Source organism: Theobroma cacao, chromosome 9 (assembly GCF_053813885.1).
Source record: "Theobroma cacao isolate CCN51 chromosome 9, ASM5381388v1, whole genome shotgun sequence".
NCBI classification, from domain to species: Eukaryota; Viridiplantae; Streptophyta; class Magnoliopsida; order Malvales; family Malvaceae; genus Theobroma; species Theobroma cacao.
In genome coordinates, this window is record NC_142647.1 from 44,337,420 (window position 1) to 44,354,817 (window position 17,398).

A 17,398-nucleotide genomic window follows, 5' to 3' on the forward strand; every position below is an offset into this window, starting at 1 on the left:
TGAAGAGCAAAGAAGAGTTCAAGATGTGCTTAATATTTGGTCAATGACTTCATTCAACACCAGCCTTTCTTAGAAAAGAAAATGAAAAAAAAAAAATCAAGGGTATCAACGTTCTTGTTGAGTAATAACAATTTGTAAATTAAGGCACAAATGGGTTTGATCCAAAAAGAGAAGCACCTATCTTATTTATATCATTAATAAATTTAGTTTTTAATTTCAAAAATAAAAAATTAAGGAAAACGCTTTTTGATCTTAATCTGGCAAATATTCAATTTTATGAATAACGCCACCTGCCATAAATTAGTAAATTTCACTCTTAGATTATCTAATAAATTTTGTCACGTAAAAAAAAAGGACAAAGAGTAAAGACAAAAGCCTAAAATTAAATAGCATTACTTAAAAATTAATATATATATATATATATATAAGTGTTAGACGTTTAAAAAATAATATAATTTTGGAAGGTGTAACGATTAAACTTGTGATCATTATTAGTGTTTGAGTCTCGTGAGCAAGCTCGTCAAATCTCAAGCTAGTCTTAATTTAAACTTTTCTTATCAATTATTAAATATCCGTTGTTAGATTTAAAATTTTAAACATGTTTACTTTCATAGATATGTTCCCTGTTAGCAAAGTATACTTATTTTGTTTTCTACTCAAAGCAAATCTATCCTAACTATTAATGTTATAGTACATGATTAATTCTAAACATATAATATACTCAATTAATTTTAAACATATTTAAGTAATAGTCACACTTAAATCAAAACACAAGTACCTCGAAACATCTTCGTTCATACATCTCATTAAAATATTAACTTAGGACTTAGATTAAATTTTACGTAATTTCAGTAAATATAACTAATCAAAACACATCATCAACATAGAGACCTCTAGCATTGGAGTGATAGGGAAAGTATTACGAGATGCCATTACTTACACCGTGGTAGAAGGAAAACTCGCTAGGGGATACACTAAGTGGATTATTTATCTGTAAAATAAATAGTGGGATGAGTCTAATGAAGATTATCAGCTTGGTGAGTAAGACGAGGATGAGAAACAAACATTAAAGGGGGAACATTTGAATATAAGACAGAACAGGAATAGCTACAATTAATCCATAATCTCAAAAGAAACAACGTTGCAAGTATTAAATCATTAAGTGGTATGTAATAATATATTCAAATCATAAGTGATTATTCAGTTGCTTAGAAATAGTAAAACTATATTAACATGCCCAATCAAGTGAAAGCATGTTAACAATCACAGTTTCATTCCTTTCTCATGGCAAGCATAAATCAGTTTCGATGCGTAATTAAACACATGTTTAGACTTTAATCAAATCGAATACAATAAGTTCTTGCCATGAAATAATCAGATTTATAGAAATCAATACCATGGCACAGTCAATCTTAAAATAGGTAAAAGAAACAAATCTTGAGTAAGACTTTAAATCCTTGGGCCCTCTTTCACATAATAAGTACTCCCAACTACGCTAACTCGTAGCCCCAGCCATGTCATTGAAACTTATGGTATTACCACGTATCAATGTAACCATGATCATGATCAAAGATAATAGCAATAAGCGGAGCTTGTCAAGTGTATAATCCCATGGTCTTTGCCACGTATGGAATAGGTCGTAGGCATCTTTATGCAAACCTAGAGCCACTTTGTGCACAGAAGTCACACAGCCTGATATGACAGCAAACCTACTTCCAAGTGTATCCATTAATTAATTTATGCAAGATCTCAATACATGGGCAAGCTCAGTAAACCAATATGTAATATCAACATCAAAAATCAAGTAGTTGTGCAAAGAATCACTTTTGAGGCATGGTAATAGTGTTTAAAACAGCATGCTTGATAAAAGAATTAATAATTGGAATAATACATTATCATAATCTCAATACCACTATTACAAAAAACTTACAAAGCATGCTTTGAAGTAAAATCTTTAGAAAAGCTTGTTTCTCAATTTCGAAAACCCTTTTTTTATGTATAAATACATATAATATAGAAAATAGTTATAAAACTTTTACCACAACCACAAAAGTTTCTTCGTATCATTTTAATCAACTTTCAAAATGCAATCAACCATCAAGAGAAATATACATTTATATTAGCATACAAAAATATAGCTTTTAAAATAAATACGTCCCACTCACCTCAATTGGCAGGATTTTTCTCAATAATAATACTATCTTCTCCTTTAACTTTATGTAATTCTATTAAGAAATTTCCAGTAAACTTTTTAAAGTTTTCTTTGCTCAGTGCATTCGGCCATCACAAAATCAATAACTTAGCCTCAACTTCAATCATAAATTGGTACCTTATTGGTCTTAGTCTCCCACTTTCATTATTTCTCAGCTCGCGGGTTGTTGAAATCCTTAATGTAGTTTCCTTTCACTTCCAAAATCCTTGCACATAATTCCAACTCTTTAATATTTCCCAAACCATAAAATGGATTATTTGCATCAAAACCCTCTAATTTCTCCCTATTTATTAATTAACCCTCCAAACTTTTTATTTCCTTTCAATTGAATCCTTCCTCCTCTCCATTGATATTAATTTTGTTCTATTTTTCCTCCTTAACACATATACAAATAAAATATCAAATTCACATTTCACTAAATTACCACCGTAATATTTAAATAAATAAATATATATATATATATATATATATATATACTTTTATACCTTATTTAGTAATAGCACATGGATCCCACCGATACCTTAGTTATTTTAAAATTTTCCTACTCTCTCCCACTTGGTTGAACTTAACTCCTCAAAATAATCTTTCGATATTATGCTATCATAAATATTTAAATTATTATTTCATTATTATATTATTAGTAAAATATTATTTTATTTTAAAATATTCTTTACATCTTCTACCACTTCTAAACACTTCAATTAACAATTGACCTTATCATATCTTTAAAGTCATATTAACTACCATACTAAGATACGATATGAAAAAAATAAACAAAAATGCTGTGATCAAGTTAAGAGTGAAAATAGATTGACATAAATAACTAGGAAAGTAAAAGTCACGCATTTTTTCTTTATTGTATCTAGAAGTTGCATTCAATAGATACAATTAATGATATAAATCTAAAACTAAATAAAACATATACTTACAACATTAAAATAAAAACTTATAGAGCAATAAAAATAAAAATCAAATAAATGTAACATTGAGAAATGTTTCATTATGTAGCAATCACATTTCATTAGAATGTGGAATTGGTAAAGCAACAAACATTGTTTTAGTCTTACATCTTCTTCAAATCTAGTCATTTGCCTATTTCCAGTTCCTTGCTAATGTGTATATTTTAGAGTTTATGGAATCAATTTATTTTTTATCAAATGGAATCAATTGTTTTAATTATTAAAATATTCATGATTTTCAATAATCAATTGTTTTAATTTTCTTAAGTTATATTAAATGAATAATATCTACCATTAGTACTACGTTCTTCTCAATCTCATGTGCAAAAAAGAAAAAGAAAAATATTCCATTTCAAAGCGTTTTATTTTATATATATATATATATATATATATATATAATGTGTAGTTTTCAAAAATTAAAATCATTGTTAAAAATAATAAAATTAACTTAAATTCGTCATTAACTTAGAAACTTAGAAACGTGTACACCTATAAAGCAAACATCAGTTTACACTAATGAAAAAGTGATAATTGTTATGTTTTTTTATACGTTTTTATATAATTAGCATATTAAAATTAAATTACCTCTTTTTTTTGTTAATTATGAATGTCAGAGAAAAGATTTCATGTAATAAATACGCATGTGGGCTACTATTTATATATCCTTTCCACTCCTATAAAGTCAAATAATCTTTAATTTCTATGCTATTGGACACATCATCAGTTGAAATTTCTCATAAAATTTTCTCTCTCCTAAAGCCAAAGTATTGATAATTTTAATAAAATTTCAAATAAAAATATTTAATTTAGTAATTGATTCATGAGTCAAGACTTATATTCTGCATAATTTCTTCTGATTGATAAAATGGTTATTTCATTGCAACAGTAACAAGAAGTTCAAGACAAGGAAAACACTTGGCCAATAAAGAATCCTTTAGAGCCTGAGATACTATATATGCAACTATGACTTTTTTCTGTTATTTGAATATAGAAAATATTTTACATCATTCTCCATTTTTAAAAAAATTTTCATCTATAATAATTTTTTATTATAATATTATAAAAATATCGAGATTTATCAACTATGCAAACACCCGAAACATTTTATTCAATATTAAAAATATTGCATATAAATATTATGTAATCTTATTATTTATTTATTTATATCTTATCATGGTTTTATACCTTGTTAGTTAATTAAGTGAATAAACCCTAAATTGAAAATTAAAAAAAGGAAAGATTTTCATGTGTGAAAATTTTATTTTCTAACTTTTTATAAAATTTTTCTTTAATTGACCTTAACTATGTTGGATTATATTAAAGATTCTTAGTAAAAGCAATTAAAGTGATATGATCCTTATGAAATAATTGAATAAAAATAATTAATACTATTGTATTAAAAAATAAATAAAAAGATGAAAAAAATAATATACTTTATTACTTTATGATTTGTGGGATTGATCTCGCGAGTAGGAAAAGATAATATTTTTCAAGTGGGATCAATCTTAATGTTTATAAGATTGATTTAAAAAAAGGGAGACAGATAAAAATTATTTTAAGCCATTTTCGAGTTTTAAAATATTTTATGTTGATTAATGTAATTTTTCGATTGACTCATAAAATATTTTTTATCTATTAAAATTTTTCCTCTTCCGAATGAGGGAAAAGACGGAAAGCTTTTTCGAAAATATTTTTCTTCAACCTTATCAAACAGAGACTATTTTTAGTCAAATAATGGGAAACTTTGGTTTGTTGTATTCAATGAATTAGCATAAGTTTCAGCATTTCTTCTTCTTTCTCTTTTTACTTTTCATAAAGAAAACGTTAAAAAAAAAAAATGAAATGAAATGGCCACCTAAAATTGACAAATTCGGCAAAAACCATTAAGCGTTTGAGTTTTGCACCACCATTTAAATTCCCAAGTTTTTAATCCTTTTTATTTTTTTTTAAAAAAAAAACATATTCCTTCTTATTAACCATCAAAATCCTTTTACGCTCAAATATTTTACTCATTAATTGATATATGATTCTCGTTTAAAAAGTAAAATTTGAATCCTCATCTCTTCAAGTATAAAAAAAGAACTATAAAATCCATTTCAACATCATTATATTTTTACATTTACTAGTGTAATTAATCATAAATATATTCCTAAATGATTGATATCAAATCTCAATGATAATGAAAAGATTTTAGTATTTTTAGGTCTTCAATTAAACTCTTATTATGTGTAAGTTTAATTTTATGTGCGTTCATGAATTTATTTTATTTTTTTTACTATTTTAGTTTTGATTGATTGATTTTTATTTCAGTATATATATGTTATCTATTATGATTATTATTTGATTATAATTGTAATTTTACTTGTATAAATAATCTTGAGATAAAATAGAATAAAACCTAAACATGTTCTCTCTAAATATGAAAACAAATGAACCTTTCAAGATTCAAATGAACTTATAAAATTGTTAATTATGTTACATGTGCTGTGCTGGAATATAAAAATTAAAATATAAATATAAACTTGTAGCAAAGATTAATAATATTTCTTTTGCTTAAAAAGTTTATAGACATAAAATTCTTTGGACTAGCATTCTATTGTCAAATGTAATTAAGACAGCACGAAGAGGGTTGCTTTCTCTTTCATTGCTGTGAATTTTTTTTTCTCTCATTTCAACACTTTTATTTGTCTTTGCCTCTCCAAAGTCTTCGCTATTACTAGCTTGCAAATATAAACCATGGGAGAGCCAATTAGTCTACAGTTTAAATACAATATATATATCAAAATTATTTTCTTAAATTCTGAAAAATCAAATAAAAAAAAAAGAAGTGGGGATGGAGGAAGTAGTACGCAGCAGGGATGTCATTTGATTTGCTTGTAAAAGGTCGGAAAGCATGCGTATTGTTTATGAAGCGGTTGGAAAGTCGCATTTCTGCCTTTATATATATTACCGCCTTAATTATATGTAGAGTTGGCCAATGAGTAGAGGAACAACTCAATCGTAGGATCAGTTTGGTCAACTCTGAAAAAAATGGGGGAGGCAGTAAAGCAGAGGAGTTTGGTTTTTGCAGTTAATGGACACAGGTATGAGCTCTTAAACGTAGACGACCCTTCAATTACTTTGCTTGAGTTCTTGCGTTCCCAAACTCCTTTCAAAAGTGTCAAGCTCGGCTGTGGTGAAGGTCTTGTCATCTCTCTCTCTCTCTCTCTCTCTCTCTATTTTCCAGTTGTTTGTATGACAGTTTAGTTGTATGGTTTTCTTCTGGATTTTAATTAATCATCAATAAGAAAAGCCAACTTGTTGAATTGTATTAATTATGAAAATATACGTTTGTTTGACTATGATTGCATGCTATGGTGCTTGTAGACAACTTGGGGTATATTTTCAGTACCTTTTTTCCTTTGATTGGGTGTTGTAAAGATCACATATTTGGCTTTTTGTTCTTAAAAGAACTATTTAAAACTGTTTTTTTTTTTTTTTATGATAAAATTAAGTCTTATTTAGACCATATTGCACTGCAAGTATGGAAACTACTCTTTCGATAATGAAAATAATGAAGAATTTATCGCATAATTTTTTTATTATATATATAGGAAAATTATGTATTTGATAGTATTGAAAATGAAACAATTATATAACGATTTTCAAATATATTAAAATTTATCATAACAAAAAAAAATTTCTAGTTATGCAATAGTACATGAAGTAAATATATTTATATACGGTGTACTATCGAGAATAATTTTATATATTTTCAATAAATCACAATTTGTTGTCTCATAATAATATTTATAAATAAAAATTTGAAAAATTTTGTATGAAGTGACAAATATAACAATGAATATAAATTGATCTATACAAATACATGATTATAATAATTGTTTAAATTATTAATCTAGTATTATTATTTAAGAATTTGGGTTAATTTAAGTCTAATATTGTTCGATAACCATGATTATTAAAAAAAAGGTATCATGTGATAATCATGAAAAGCATTAAAATTTAAGTTTTAATTGTTTAATTTTTTTGCATCCCATTTCAACCTATTTACGTACATAGAAGGCCACTTATACAAAAAGTAAAGTGAAAACAGTTAAGGGGAGCGCTACTTATTCTTGAAGGAATCTACAATATGCTCAATTGAAGGCAACAGCCCTTTAAGACTATGCATAATCCACTTTTATGTCTTTAATTATCATTCTTCGTTTACTTTTTTCTTAATATTTTTATATAACAAGTAAATTTTGAATTAAATGGTTGTAGAATGTTAGGAATTGTTTGATAAACGGGAAAATTTTTATTGTTTAAAACCATTGACTCAGAAAGCAGAGAGGAAATGAAAGTTTAGTTGGAAAGGAGAAGAAATGAAAGTAATGGAGGTTTTGAATCTTGTATTACTTGTTTAAAGAATAAAAGCCTGGTAGAAAGCAAGTTAACTATTTTGCCTCCCATTTTAATCCCTGCTACCAAAGGAATGGTTTCTGATTATTGTTGTCCTGTTTTACAGGTGGCTGTGGTGCCTGCATTGTCCTACTGTCCAAGTATGATCCCGTGCTCGACCAAGTTGAGGATTCTGCTGTGAGTTCATGTCTCACACTTCTTTGCAGTGTAGATGGATGTTCAATTACAACAGCTGAGGGAGTTGGAAATAGCAAGGATGGTTTCCACCCTATTCAGCAAAGGTTTGCCGGTTTCCATGCTTCTCAATGTGGCTTTTGTACTCCCGGAATGTGTGTTTCTCTCTTTTCAGCTCTTGTCAATGCTGATAAGACCAACAGGCCAGAACCCCGTCCTGGGTTCTCCAAGCTCACAGTCTCTGAAGCAGAAAAGGCCATCGCAGGAAATCTTTGTCGCTGTACCGGTTATCGACCTATAGCTGATGCTTGCAAAAGTTTTGCTGCTGATGTTGATATGGAGGACTTGGGGTTGAACTCCTTCTGGAAAAAAGGAGAAAGTGATGAAGCAAAGCTGAGTAGATTACCTTCATACAATCATAGTAATGCAAGTTCTAAGTTTCCTGAGTTTCTCAAGAAGCATATCAAGGCAGGTGCCAGTCTGGCTTCTCAAGGATATCATTGGTATAGTCCTGCTAGTCTTGAGCAGCTCCAAAGCTTATTGCAAGAGAATGAGGCCAATGATGGAACCTCAATGAAAATTATTGTTGGTAACACAGGGATGGGATATTACAAGGAACAAGAACGCTATGACAAGTACATTGATTTAAAATATATTCTTGAGCTCTCAATCATCAGGAAAGACCAGACAGGAATTGAAATTGGAGCAGCTGTGACAATTTCCAAAGCTATTGAAGCTATGAAGGAGGAAAATGAAGGTGATTTTCATCTAGAAAGTAAAACGGTGTTCCAAAAAATCGCTGCTCATATGGAAAAGATAGCTTCAGGATTCGTAAGGAATTCAGGTAGCATAGGAGGAAATTTGATGATGGCCCAGAGGAAACATTTTCCATCAGATATTGCTACCATACTACTTCCTGTGGGTACAATAATGAATATAGTGACAGGTCGGAAACTTGAAAAGCTTACACTGGAGGAGTTCCTTGGAAGGCCTCCTTTAGATTCCAAAACCATTCTTTTAAGCATTAAGATTCCTTGCTGGGGGTCAAGAAGGGATATTTCTTCTGAAACTGATACTAAGTTGCTATTTGAAACTTATCGGGCTGCACCACGCCCTCTTGGAAATGCACTGCCCTATTTGAATGCTGCTTTCTTGGCTGAGGTTTCTTTTTGTAGAAACTCTACTGGAGTTAGACTAAATAACTGCCAGTTGGCTTTTGGTGGTTATGGGACCAGACGTCCGATTAGAGCAAGGAAGGTTGAGGAGTTTCTTACTGGAAAGTTGATAAGTGTTGGTGTTCTGTATGAGGCTACTAAAGTACTTGGAACCATTGTAATACCTGAAGATGGTACCTCACATCCTACTTACAGGACAAGCTTGGCTGTTGGCTATCTTTTCGAGTTCCTGAGCCCCTTAATTGACACTCTTGCTGAAATTTCTGATGGTTTTCTCAATGGCATCTTGTTGAAAGATTCCAAAACAGAACCAAGTTGTGATGAGTTTGGTAAAAACCAACTCCCAACGTTGTTATCATCTGGAGAGCAGGTGATTCAATTAAGTGAAGAATATCATCCAGTTGGAAAGCCCATTACCAAAGCTGGAGCAGCCATTCAAGCTTCTGGTTTGTCCTTTCATACTCATTACTCTATTGCTTCACATCAATAAGTCAACTATTAAAAATTCTTATTTAGTCTTTTGATGCTTTTCTGCTGTTTCCTAAAGGCATGGATCCATGATTAATTGGTTTGGCACTTGAACAGTTAGTGATATTGTGACAATAGCATCACTTCTCTGCATATGTGTCCTAGCGCTTTTCTCATCATGCTCTTATGCTTCACTAGATGCATTGCCTAAATTTGTTGCAAGCTCAAACTTTGAATTCATTAAGCTTTAAACACGAATGCATCTTTTCTTAATTCCTTGAAAACATCATGAATATATTAATATACCCCAGTGTTTGTTTTCCCAACCTTGCTTTGCCTTTCATCCTTAGATCTTCCTTCTTTACTGCTCTATGCTCTATACAATCAGTGTTCATTGAGCTGTTTTGTAGGTGAGGCTGTTTATGTGGATGACATTCCATCTCCAAGAAATTGCCTACATGGAGCTTTTGTCTATAGCACAGAGCCTCTGGCACGGGTGAAGGGCATAAAATTTAAGCCCAGTTCATCAACAGTTGGAGTCACTGCACTTATGACTGTCAAAGACATTCCTGGGAAGAACGTAGGTAGTAAGTCCATATTTGGTGAGGAACCTTTGTATGCAGATGAGATTGCTCAATGTGTGGGAGATCGCATTGCCTTTGTGGTACATCCATTGTTTGACCATATCTAGGTCTTTCGTTGGTTTGTTGTAATTGTCATTGCTATTAGACACAGTACAATGGTTATTATGTTTCCTTTATAAGCTCTTGATGTTTAATTTTTATTTAACTTTGATCATTAAGATGACACTTTCAGGTAGCAGATACACAGAAACATGCAGACCTGGCAGCAAACATTGCAGTGGTTGATTATGACAAGGAGAATCTAGAACCACCCATATTATCTGTAGAAGAAGCTGTTGATAGATGTAGCTTTTTTGAGCTTCCGCCTTCCCTTTACCCCCTACAATTTGGTGATTTCTCCAAAGGCATGGATGCAGCTGATCACCAAATTCTCTCAGCTCAGGTAATGTCTATACTTTGTTGCTGCTCTGCCCCACTATACCTGTTCTTTTTCTTCATCTGAATTAACCTGCAGTACAAGCCGTATTTTTTATCCTCTGATAAACCTTTATCATGGAAAGTCACTAAAAATTCCTGTTGACTTCCTCTATCTAGATCAAACTTGGGTCGCAATACTATTTCTATATGGAGACACAAACTGCACTGGCTGTGCCAGATGAAGACAACTGCATTGTGGTGTACAGTTCTAATCAATTCCCTGAGTTCACACAGGATACAATAGCTCAATGCCTTGGTCTTCCTGGACATAACGTTCGTGTGGTTACAAGAAGGATCGGAGGAGGTTTTGGTGGAAAGGCCGTAAAAGCAGTTTCTGTGAGTGTCATTCTACTACTGTATAGTTTTCTTATCTCTGCTTTTTTTTTTTTAAACTTCTCTTTTTAGGAAGATGAGCTTGTTTTCCAGCATCAAATTGAATGTTTTTAGAAACTGGAAAAGAAAGTACTAATACACTAAGAAGATAAGCTTTGTTTCTAGATGGGGAATTGCTTTTGGTAGAGTGGGCTGAAATTAATCGATGTGCTTGATTGTGTTTTTTATTTTTCTTCCAAGGTCTTCTGCTTCTTTTGCTATGCCATTAGGAAAGAAAACATTTCCCTCTTTGTTTAATTTCTTTACTTGGGGGACAGATAAAGAGTGTTTCCATACTTGTTCAATTTAATTAAATTCTGTCACCTAGAAAACTTCTCAGTATTACAGCTTGGTTGGTTTGGTCTGACATTGGCATTTTGAATTATGTAAGAAGTACCTAGGGTATGGTAAAGCACTCAGAAATAATGGAAGATTAGTTGATTGGATTGAAGTTAGCCATCTTCATAAATGGCGTTTGCTGTTGAGTGATTTTTGGAGTGATCTATATTCTATACTTAATCAACCTTACTTTCTAGGTTTTGTTGACGGAAAACTTTTGCCATTCACAATATGGTGTACAGTAGATCAATTCACCAAGTTCACCATCACTGTATCATATTCCATCAAACATGTTTTTGTTGGTTCAATCCTCTCTTCCTTTTCCTTTTTCTTACTGAAACTAATAATATTCAGAATTAGATGCTAACTTAAGCATATAATTGGAGATTCATCGGTTTGGCTGTCCTTGTGCAGTTTTGCCGAATAGATTGTTGATCCACTGTTATGCATAAGATCCCTCAAATTTTTTGTGGCGTCTAAAATTTAGTGCTACCCTGTCTCTAGTCTGTTATTTGTATCACTTAACTATATCACTTAATGTAGGTTGCCACAGCTTGTGCACTTGCTGCTTACAAATTACAGCGTCCAGTCAGGATATACATGAACCGAAAGACTGATATGATAATGGCAGGAGGAAGGCACCCCATGAAAATAACTTATAGTGTAGGATTCAAAACTAATGGGAAGATTACAGCCCTAAAACTCGATATACTAATGGATGCAGGGATATACTCGGATGTAAGTTTAGTTATTCCTGGAATGATGCTTGGAGCACTTAAAAAATATGACTGGGGTGCTCTATCTTTTGATGTAAAAGTATGCAAAACAAACCTTCCAAGTAGATCGGCAATGAGGGCCCCAGGAGACCTACAGGGATCATTTATTGCTGAAGCAATAATTGAAGATGTAGCATCCACCCTTTCCATTGAAGTGGATTCTGTCAGAAATGTTAATCTCCACACATACAACAGCCTTGACTTCTTTTACAAGAGTAGTGCAGGCGAACCTATGGAGTATACTTTACCTGCAATATGGGATAAGTTGGCCACTTCTTCAAGCTTTTACCAGAGGACTGAAATGTTAAAAGAATTCAATAGGTGTAATAAATGGCGGAAAAGGGGAATTTCACGTGTGCCAATTGTGCATGAAGTGTCAGTGAGAGCAACACCAGGGAAAGTAAGCATTCTACGCGATGGATCTATTGTTGTTGAAGTTGGAGGAATTGAGTTGGGTCAGGGTCTCTGGACAAAAGTAAAACAGATGACTGCATATGCTCTCAGTTTGGTCCAATGTGGTGGAACAGGAGAACTTTCCAAGAAAGTAAGGGTCATACAAGCAGATACTTTGAGTTTAATTCAAGGGGGTATGACTGCCGCCAGTACAACATCTGAGTCCAGCTGTGAAGCAGTTAGACTTTGCTGCAATGTCTTGGTTGAGAGACTTACCTCTCTCAAGGAAAAGTTGCTGGAGCAAATGAAATCTATAGAATGGGAGACGCTGATTTTTCAGGTAGATGTGTGACTATCAGAAACTTTCTGACTTCATTATGTTTCCATTTTGGCTACTGGATGAATTTGAGAAGTCACCTTCCTAGGAACAATAATATCAGAATAGTTTCCTTCTAGCTCTGATGCCTCTCACACTTTGAGATCTTTGCAAAATTATGGTCATACATTCACTTTTACTCTACCAAGAGAAAAAGAGATATATTACTTTGCTGTTCTAGACAAGTTCATTATATTTTATCATTTTATATACAGCAACTTCATTGCAAGTTCACATGTATTATTTTTTTTGAAAATTAAGTTCACATGTATTATTAATGCAGGCATATCTCAATTCTGTGAACTTATCAGCAAGTTCATATTATGTACCTGACTCTTCCTCTACACATTACCTAAACTATGGTGTAGCAGTGAGTGAGGCAAGTTTATCCATTGCTTCATCTTTCTTTGAAGTTCATCTCAAGTCTCAGTTGATTTGGCATGTTGAACATGATGCAGAAAAAATCATACTACCATATTTGGACTGACTTGACAGTTACTAATTTTGAAGCTATGGCATTGCAGGTGGAGGTAAACCTTCTAACGGGGGGAACAACAACTTTGCGGACAGATATTCTATATGACTGTGGCCAAAGCTTGAATCCTGCTGTGGATTTAGGACAGGTTTGCTTGAATATAGTACTCTTTGCATGACTTCAGTTTAGAATGATTGCTCTATAACCTTAGCTTGTTTATTTTTAGTCTCAACTCTAAAGTCTTTCTGTGTCAGGCATGCCTAACATTTTTTTTTCCGACTTTATGCATTGTTGCTAAAGGATTTGACTATGTACATATGCTGGGAGTTAGAATTTGTGTACAAAACCTCCCTGCAAGTAGATCTTGCGTCATTTGCTGTAGCTAGTTCATTGGTTAGTAGGATCTGTGTGATTTAAGACTCTTAACAATCTGTTTGCAGATTGAAGGAGCTTATGTTCAAGGAATGGGGTTCTTTATGCTTGAAGAATACCCCACAAACACAAATGGATTAGTGATTGCAAATGGCACATGGACTTATAAGATCCCTACAGTGGATACAATACCCAAACAATTTAATGTCGAAATCTTGAACAGTGGACATCATAAAAACCGTGTACTTTCTTCAAAAGGCAAGTTCATATTAATTTTCACTGAATCCATGTCACTTTGCTCTATTCTTGATTTATCTAATTTTGACTGGTAGTATGAATGGAATGCCTGATCTATTGACTGTGTTCTTCTGTCAATGTTTACCGCAATGTGAATGCCAGGTGCAATAGTTTCTGCTTGATAAATGACATTCTTGTTTTGATTGACTAATCTGTTTTTAGGGCTTTTCTGCTTGAGTTTGTTCATTCGAGTATTGAAATCACATTGCAACTTCATCCATCTTACTATTCATTTATCTCATCTATGTGTTTGTTTATGCCTACACATCAACAGTATTATTCCATCCAAACTACCCACATCAATGAACAATTCTCCTTGCACGTTTTATGATTTGGTTTCTTGCATCAACTATGGTGTGTCAAGTATTATTTTCTCTTTTATATTTCCATCGTTGCATCTAGGCCATATTCAGCTCTTTTCAAGAGCTTAATCCTGGTCAGAAGATTGGTCCCTCAATATGCATGTTTATGGAGTAGAAAAGTAATCAAAATGCCGCTTGAGCATGATTTTATATGTCCATGAGTTGGGTACATGGAAAGAGTGGGGGAACATAGAGAAGCCACTTTAAAACTGGTGAATATATATAGTAATTCTGTTACCTTTTCCTTTGCAGCATCTGGTGAGCCGCCATTACTTCTAGCAGTTTCAGTTCACTGTGCTACAAGGGCAGCTATAAAAGAAGCCAGGCGACAGCTTCTTTCATGGAGTGGCCTAGACAGAGACGTGTCTAATTCAACGTTCCAGTTGCAGGTACCCGCCACCATGCCTGTTGTGAAGGAGCTGTGTGGGCTTGATTGCATTCAGAGGTTCTTGCAATGGACAATGGGCAGAAAGTGATCAGGGGATTCGGCTGGCTGGTTGGCTAAAATTCACTGTATCTGCATGTAATGTAAAAATGTTACTGATAATACGCCTCCATATTTCGTTCATATTTCAAGCAAGGTAAATTCTGTAGCTTGACATCAGACCATAGCTTTGGGCAAATTGTTGAATACATGGACTCAGGTCAGCTAACACGGGCAGTCTTAGATGGTCAGTCACATACATACATTAACCAGTTAATCAACCCGACAATCCATCAACTGTTCACTCATTATAAAGAACTAACAATCTTTTACATTTATACCATCAAGAATTGTCATGTGTGAAATGAGGACATTAATTTCTTCAAGAGTTTTCCTTTAAAGATTTAAAAGCTTTCATAGCGCTATCAAGTATTGCTACATTATTTAAAATGACGACATTTCCTCTTAAGGTACAAAAAACTTAATCTTCTGAGTAATTTTACCCTATCAAGATCATAAAGGTTGGCTCATGATTTCTTCTCTCACTCAATCTGTCCGATGTATTCGTTGACTAGTTGGTTTAAAACTCTTTAATCTTATACTTGAAAGCGCAAAGGTTAACTTCTCTTTTTATCATAAAATTAAAAGCATATTATAATGTTATAATACACTAGCTTTAAAGCTTCGTTAACCAACTGTTCTTTTTCTCCTTTAAAGTCAGTGAACAACAAATTACTTAGAACACACTTGCCCTCAACCATTAAAAGAAAGGTTTTTTTTTTTTTTTTTAAGTATTACTATAAAGTAAGAGTAAAAGGTAAAACATAATATTATAATCAATTTAAAAATAAAAAAATAATTAAAATGTACACACATAATTTTTTTCTTTACAACATAATTATTCTATTAAAAAAATCATACTTTCTGTTATCTAAAATTATTGTATAGTTTGTATATAATTCTTCAAATTTTTATGTATTTTTCTATCCAAATGCACTTTCTATTTTTTTTCTTATAGAAACAAAAATTAAATGAAAAAAATATTAATCGACTATGTTAGCTTTATGTTCAAAATACCCATCAAGTCCCTGTAATTATGTATTTTATTCAATCTAATTATTGTACTCAAAATTGAAGCAATTTAAATTTTTTATTTTGAAAATTACTTTAATTTAGTCCCTCCCCCCAATGACATTTAATTTTGCCATTAAGGGGGATGATGTCAATGCTGACACTGCACATTTGGTGACATGACATCGACATAATGACGTGACAGTGCCACATCGCATTGATATGCTGACGTGGCAAATCAAGAAAAAATTTATCCGTGCCATGTCATATAGATTAAATTGAACAAAATTAAGGTGTTGAGGGACTAAATTAAAAAAAAATATTTGAAACATACAAAATTAAGTTTGAATTCCTATTTTATAAAAAAAAATTTCAAAAAAATAATTCATACCTGAAGCTAGATTGGGACGAATAATTTGCATTATGTTGGAATAAAATGATATAAAAAGACTAAATAAATTCTTTTTTTTCTATTTATAATAGTGTAAAAATTTGAAATTTATATTCTAAATTTGACTTAATTTTTAACTTGAGCTAAACTCAAATTAACAAAATATGTTGATTTAGTTACGACTTTCACAATTTACAAATGCCTATTCTTTCAAAAGTATTCAAACTTTATCTAATTTACTTTTTATTTAAATTTACTCAAATTATAAAACAATTTTATTTAAGTTAAAAACCACAATCAAATTCTGCTAACTTTAAATTTAAATGATTAATTTGGATCTACAAAAAATTTATAAATATAATATAAAACGGTGCAAATATTTACAATTATATTTAACTTATCAGCCATAAATACAGTTTTTAATCTAGGAAATTCTAGCTTCAAAAATATAACTTGAAATATTAAACAAAATAAAAACATAAGAAATAAATAAATAATTGGAAGGGTGGAGTATCTCAGATTTCATGGGTGTAATAAAGAGATCTGTATACCCAAATTAAGTAAGTCAGAACAAAAAATTATTTTTATTACCATCGCTAACTCCATATCTCCCTTCTTCAATTTTTTAAAGGAAAAAAACAAAAAAAAAAAAAAACAAAAACCAAAGCTAAGACACATACAAATGTTGTCATTAGAGGGTTGTTTGGTCTTTAAATTAAAAGAAGGTAAGAAAAAAAAAATCCAAATCATAATCCAGAGACATAAATCTGTCATCATTATCCTAATTTTGTAACAATTAATCGATGAATTAAACTTCTAATGAGAAAAACAAAGAACGGAAAAGAAGACTGAGGTTTGTGTAAATAATGATATTGTCCTTCTATAAGTATATATCCAAGATAAAATATTAGAATTTTTTGTATAAAAGGAGAATTCAAACTTAAATTTTACAAAATAGATAAATTAATGTGCTTATTATGGAATCAAATAATCAAGTAAGAAAATATTTATATATATATATATATTTCTTAACACCATAAATCTTTTACACTCAAATATTTGGCTTGTTAATAAGTATATATATCATTTACTTAAGTATTTGTATTTTCAAATATTTTTTTCAATTTAGTCTCTCAACACCTCAATTTTGTTCAATTTAGTTCTTATACTATACATTTTTATTCAATTTAGTCTCTATGACGTGGTACAAATTTTTTTTTGAAATTTTTTCTTGATTTGCCATGTCAACATTACCACGTGGTCATCATATCAATGCCACATGGCACTACCACGTCATCAT

At 31.4% G+C, this 17,398-nt stretch overlaps 1 protein-coding gene across 1 annotated transcript; it reads left to right on the top strand.

The window, feature by feature from the left end:
- Positions 1-5,952: 5,952 nt before the first annotated feature.
- On the top strand, positions 5,953-14,865 carry LOC18590150 (indole-3-acetaldehyde oxidase-like). Its single transcript, XM_018127406.2, has 10 exons — positions 5,953-6,352; positions 7,679-9,367; positions 9,800-10,053; positions 10,206-10,415; positions 10,568-10,786; positions 11,705-12,670; positions 12,990-13,085; positions 13,231-13,329; positions 13,622-13,811; positions 14,465-14,865. Exons 1-10 carry the CDS (start codon positions 6,202-6,204, stop codon positions 14,686-14,688), a joined length of 4,098 nt encoding a protein of 1,365 aa, XP_017982895.2. The 5' UTR covers positions 5,953-6,201; the 3' UTR covers positions 14,689-14,865.
- The last annotated feature ends 2,533 nt before the right edge of the window (positions 14,866-17,398 follow it).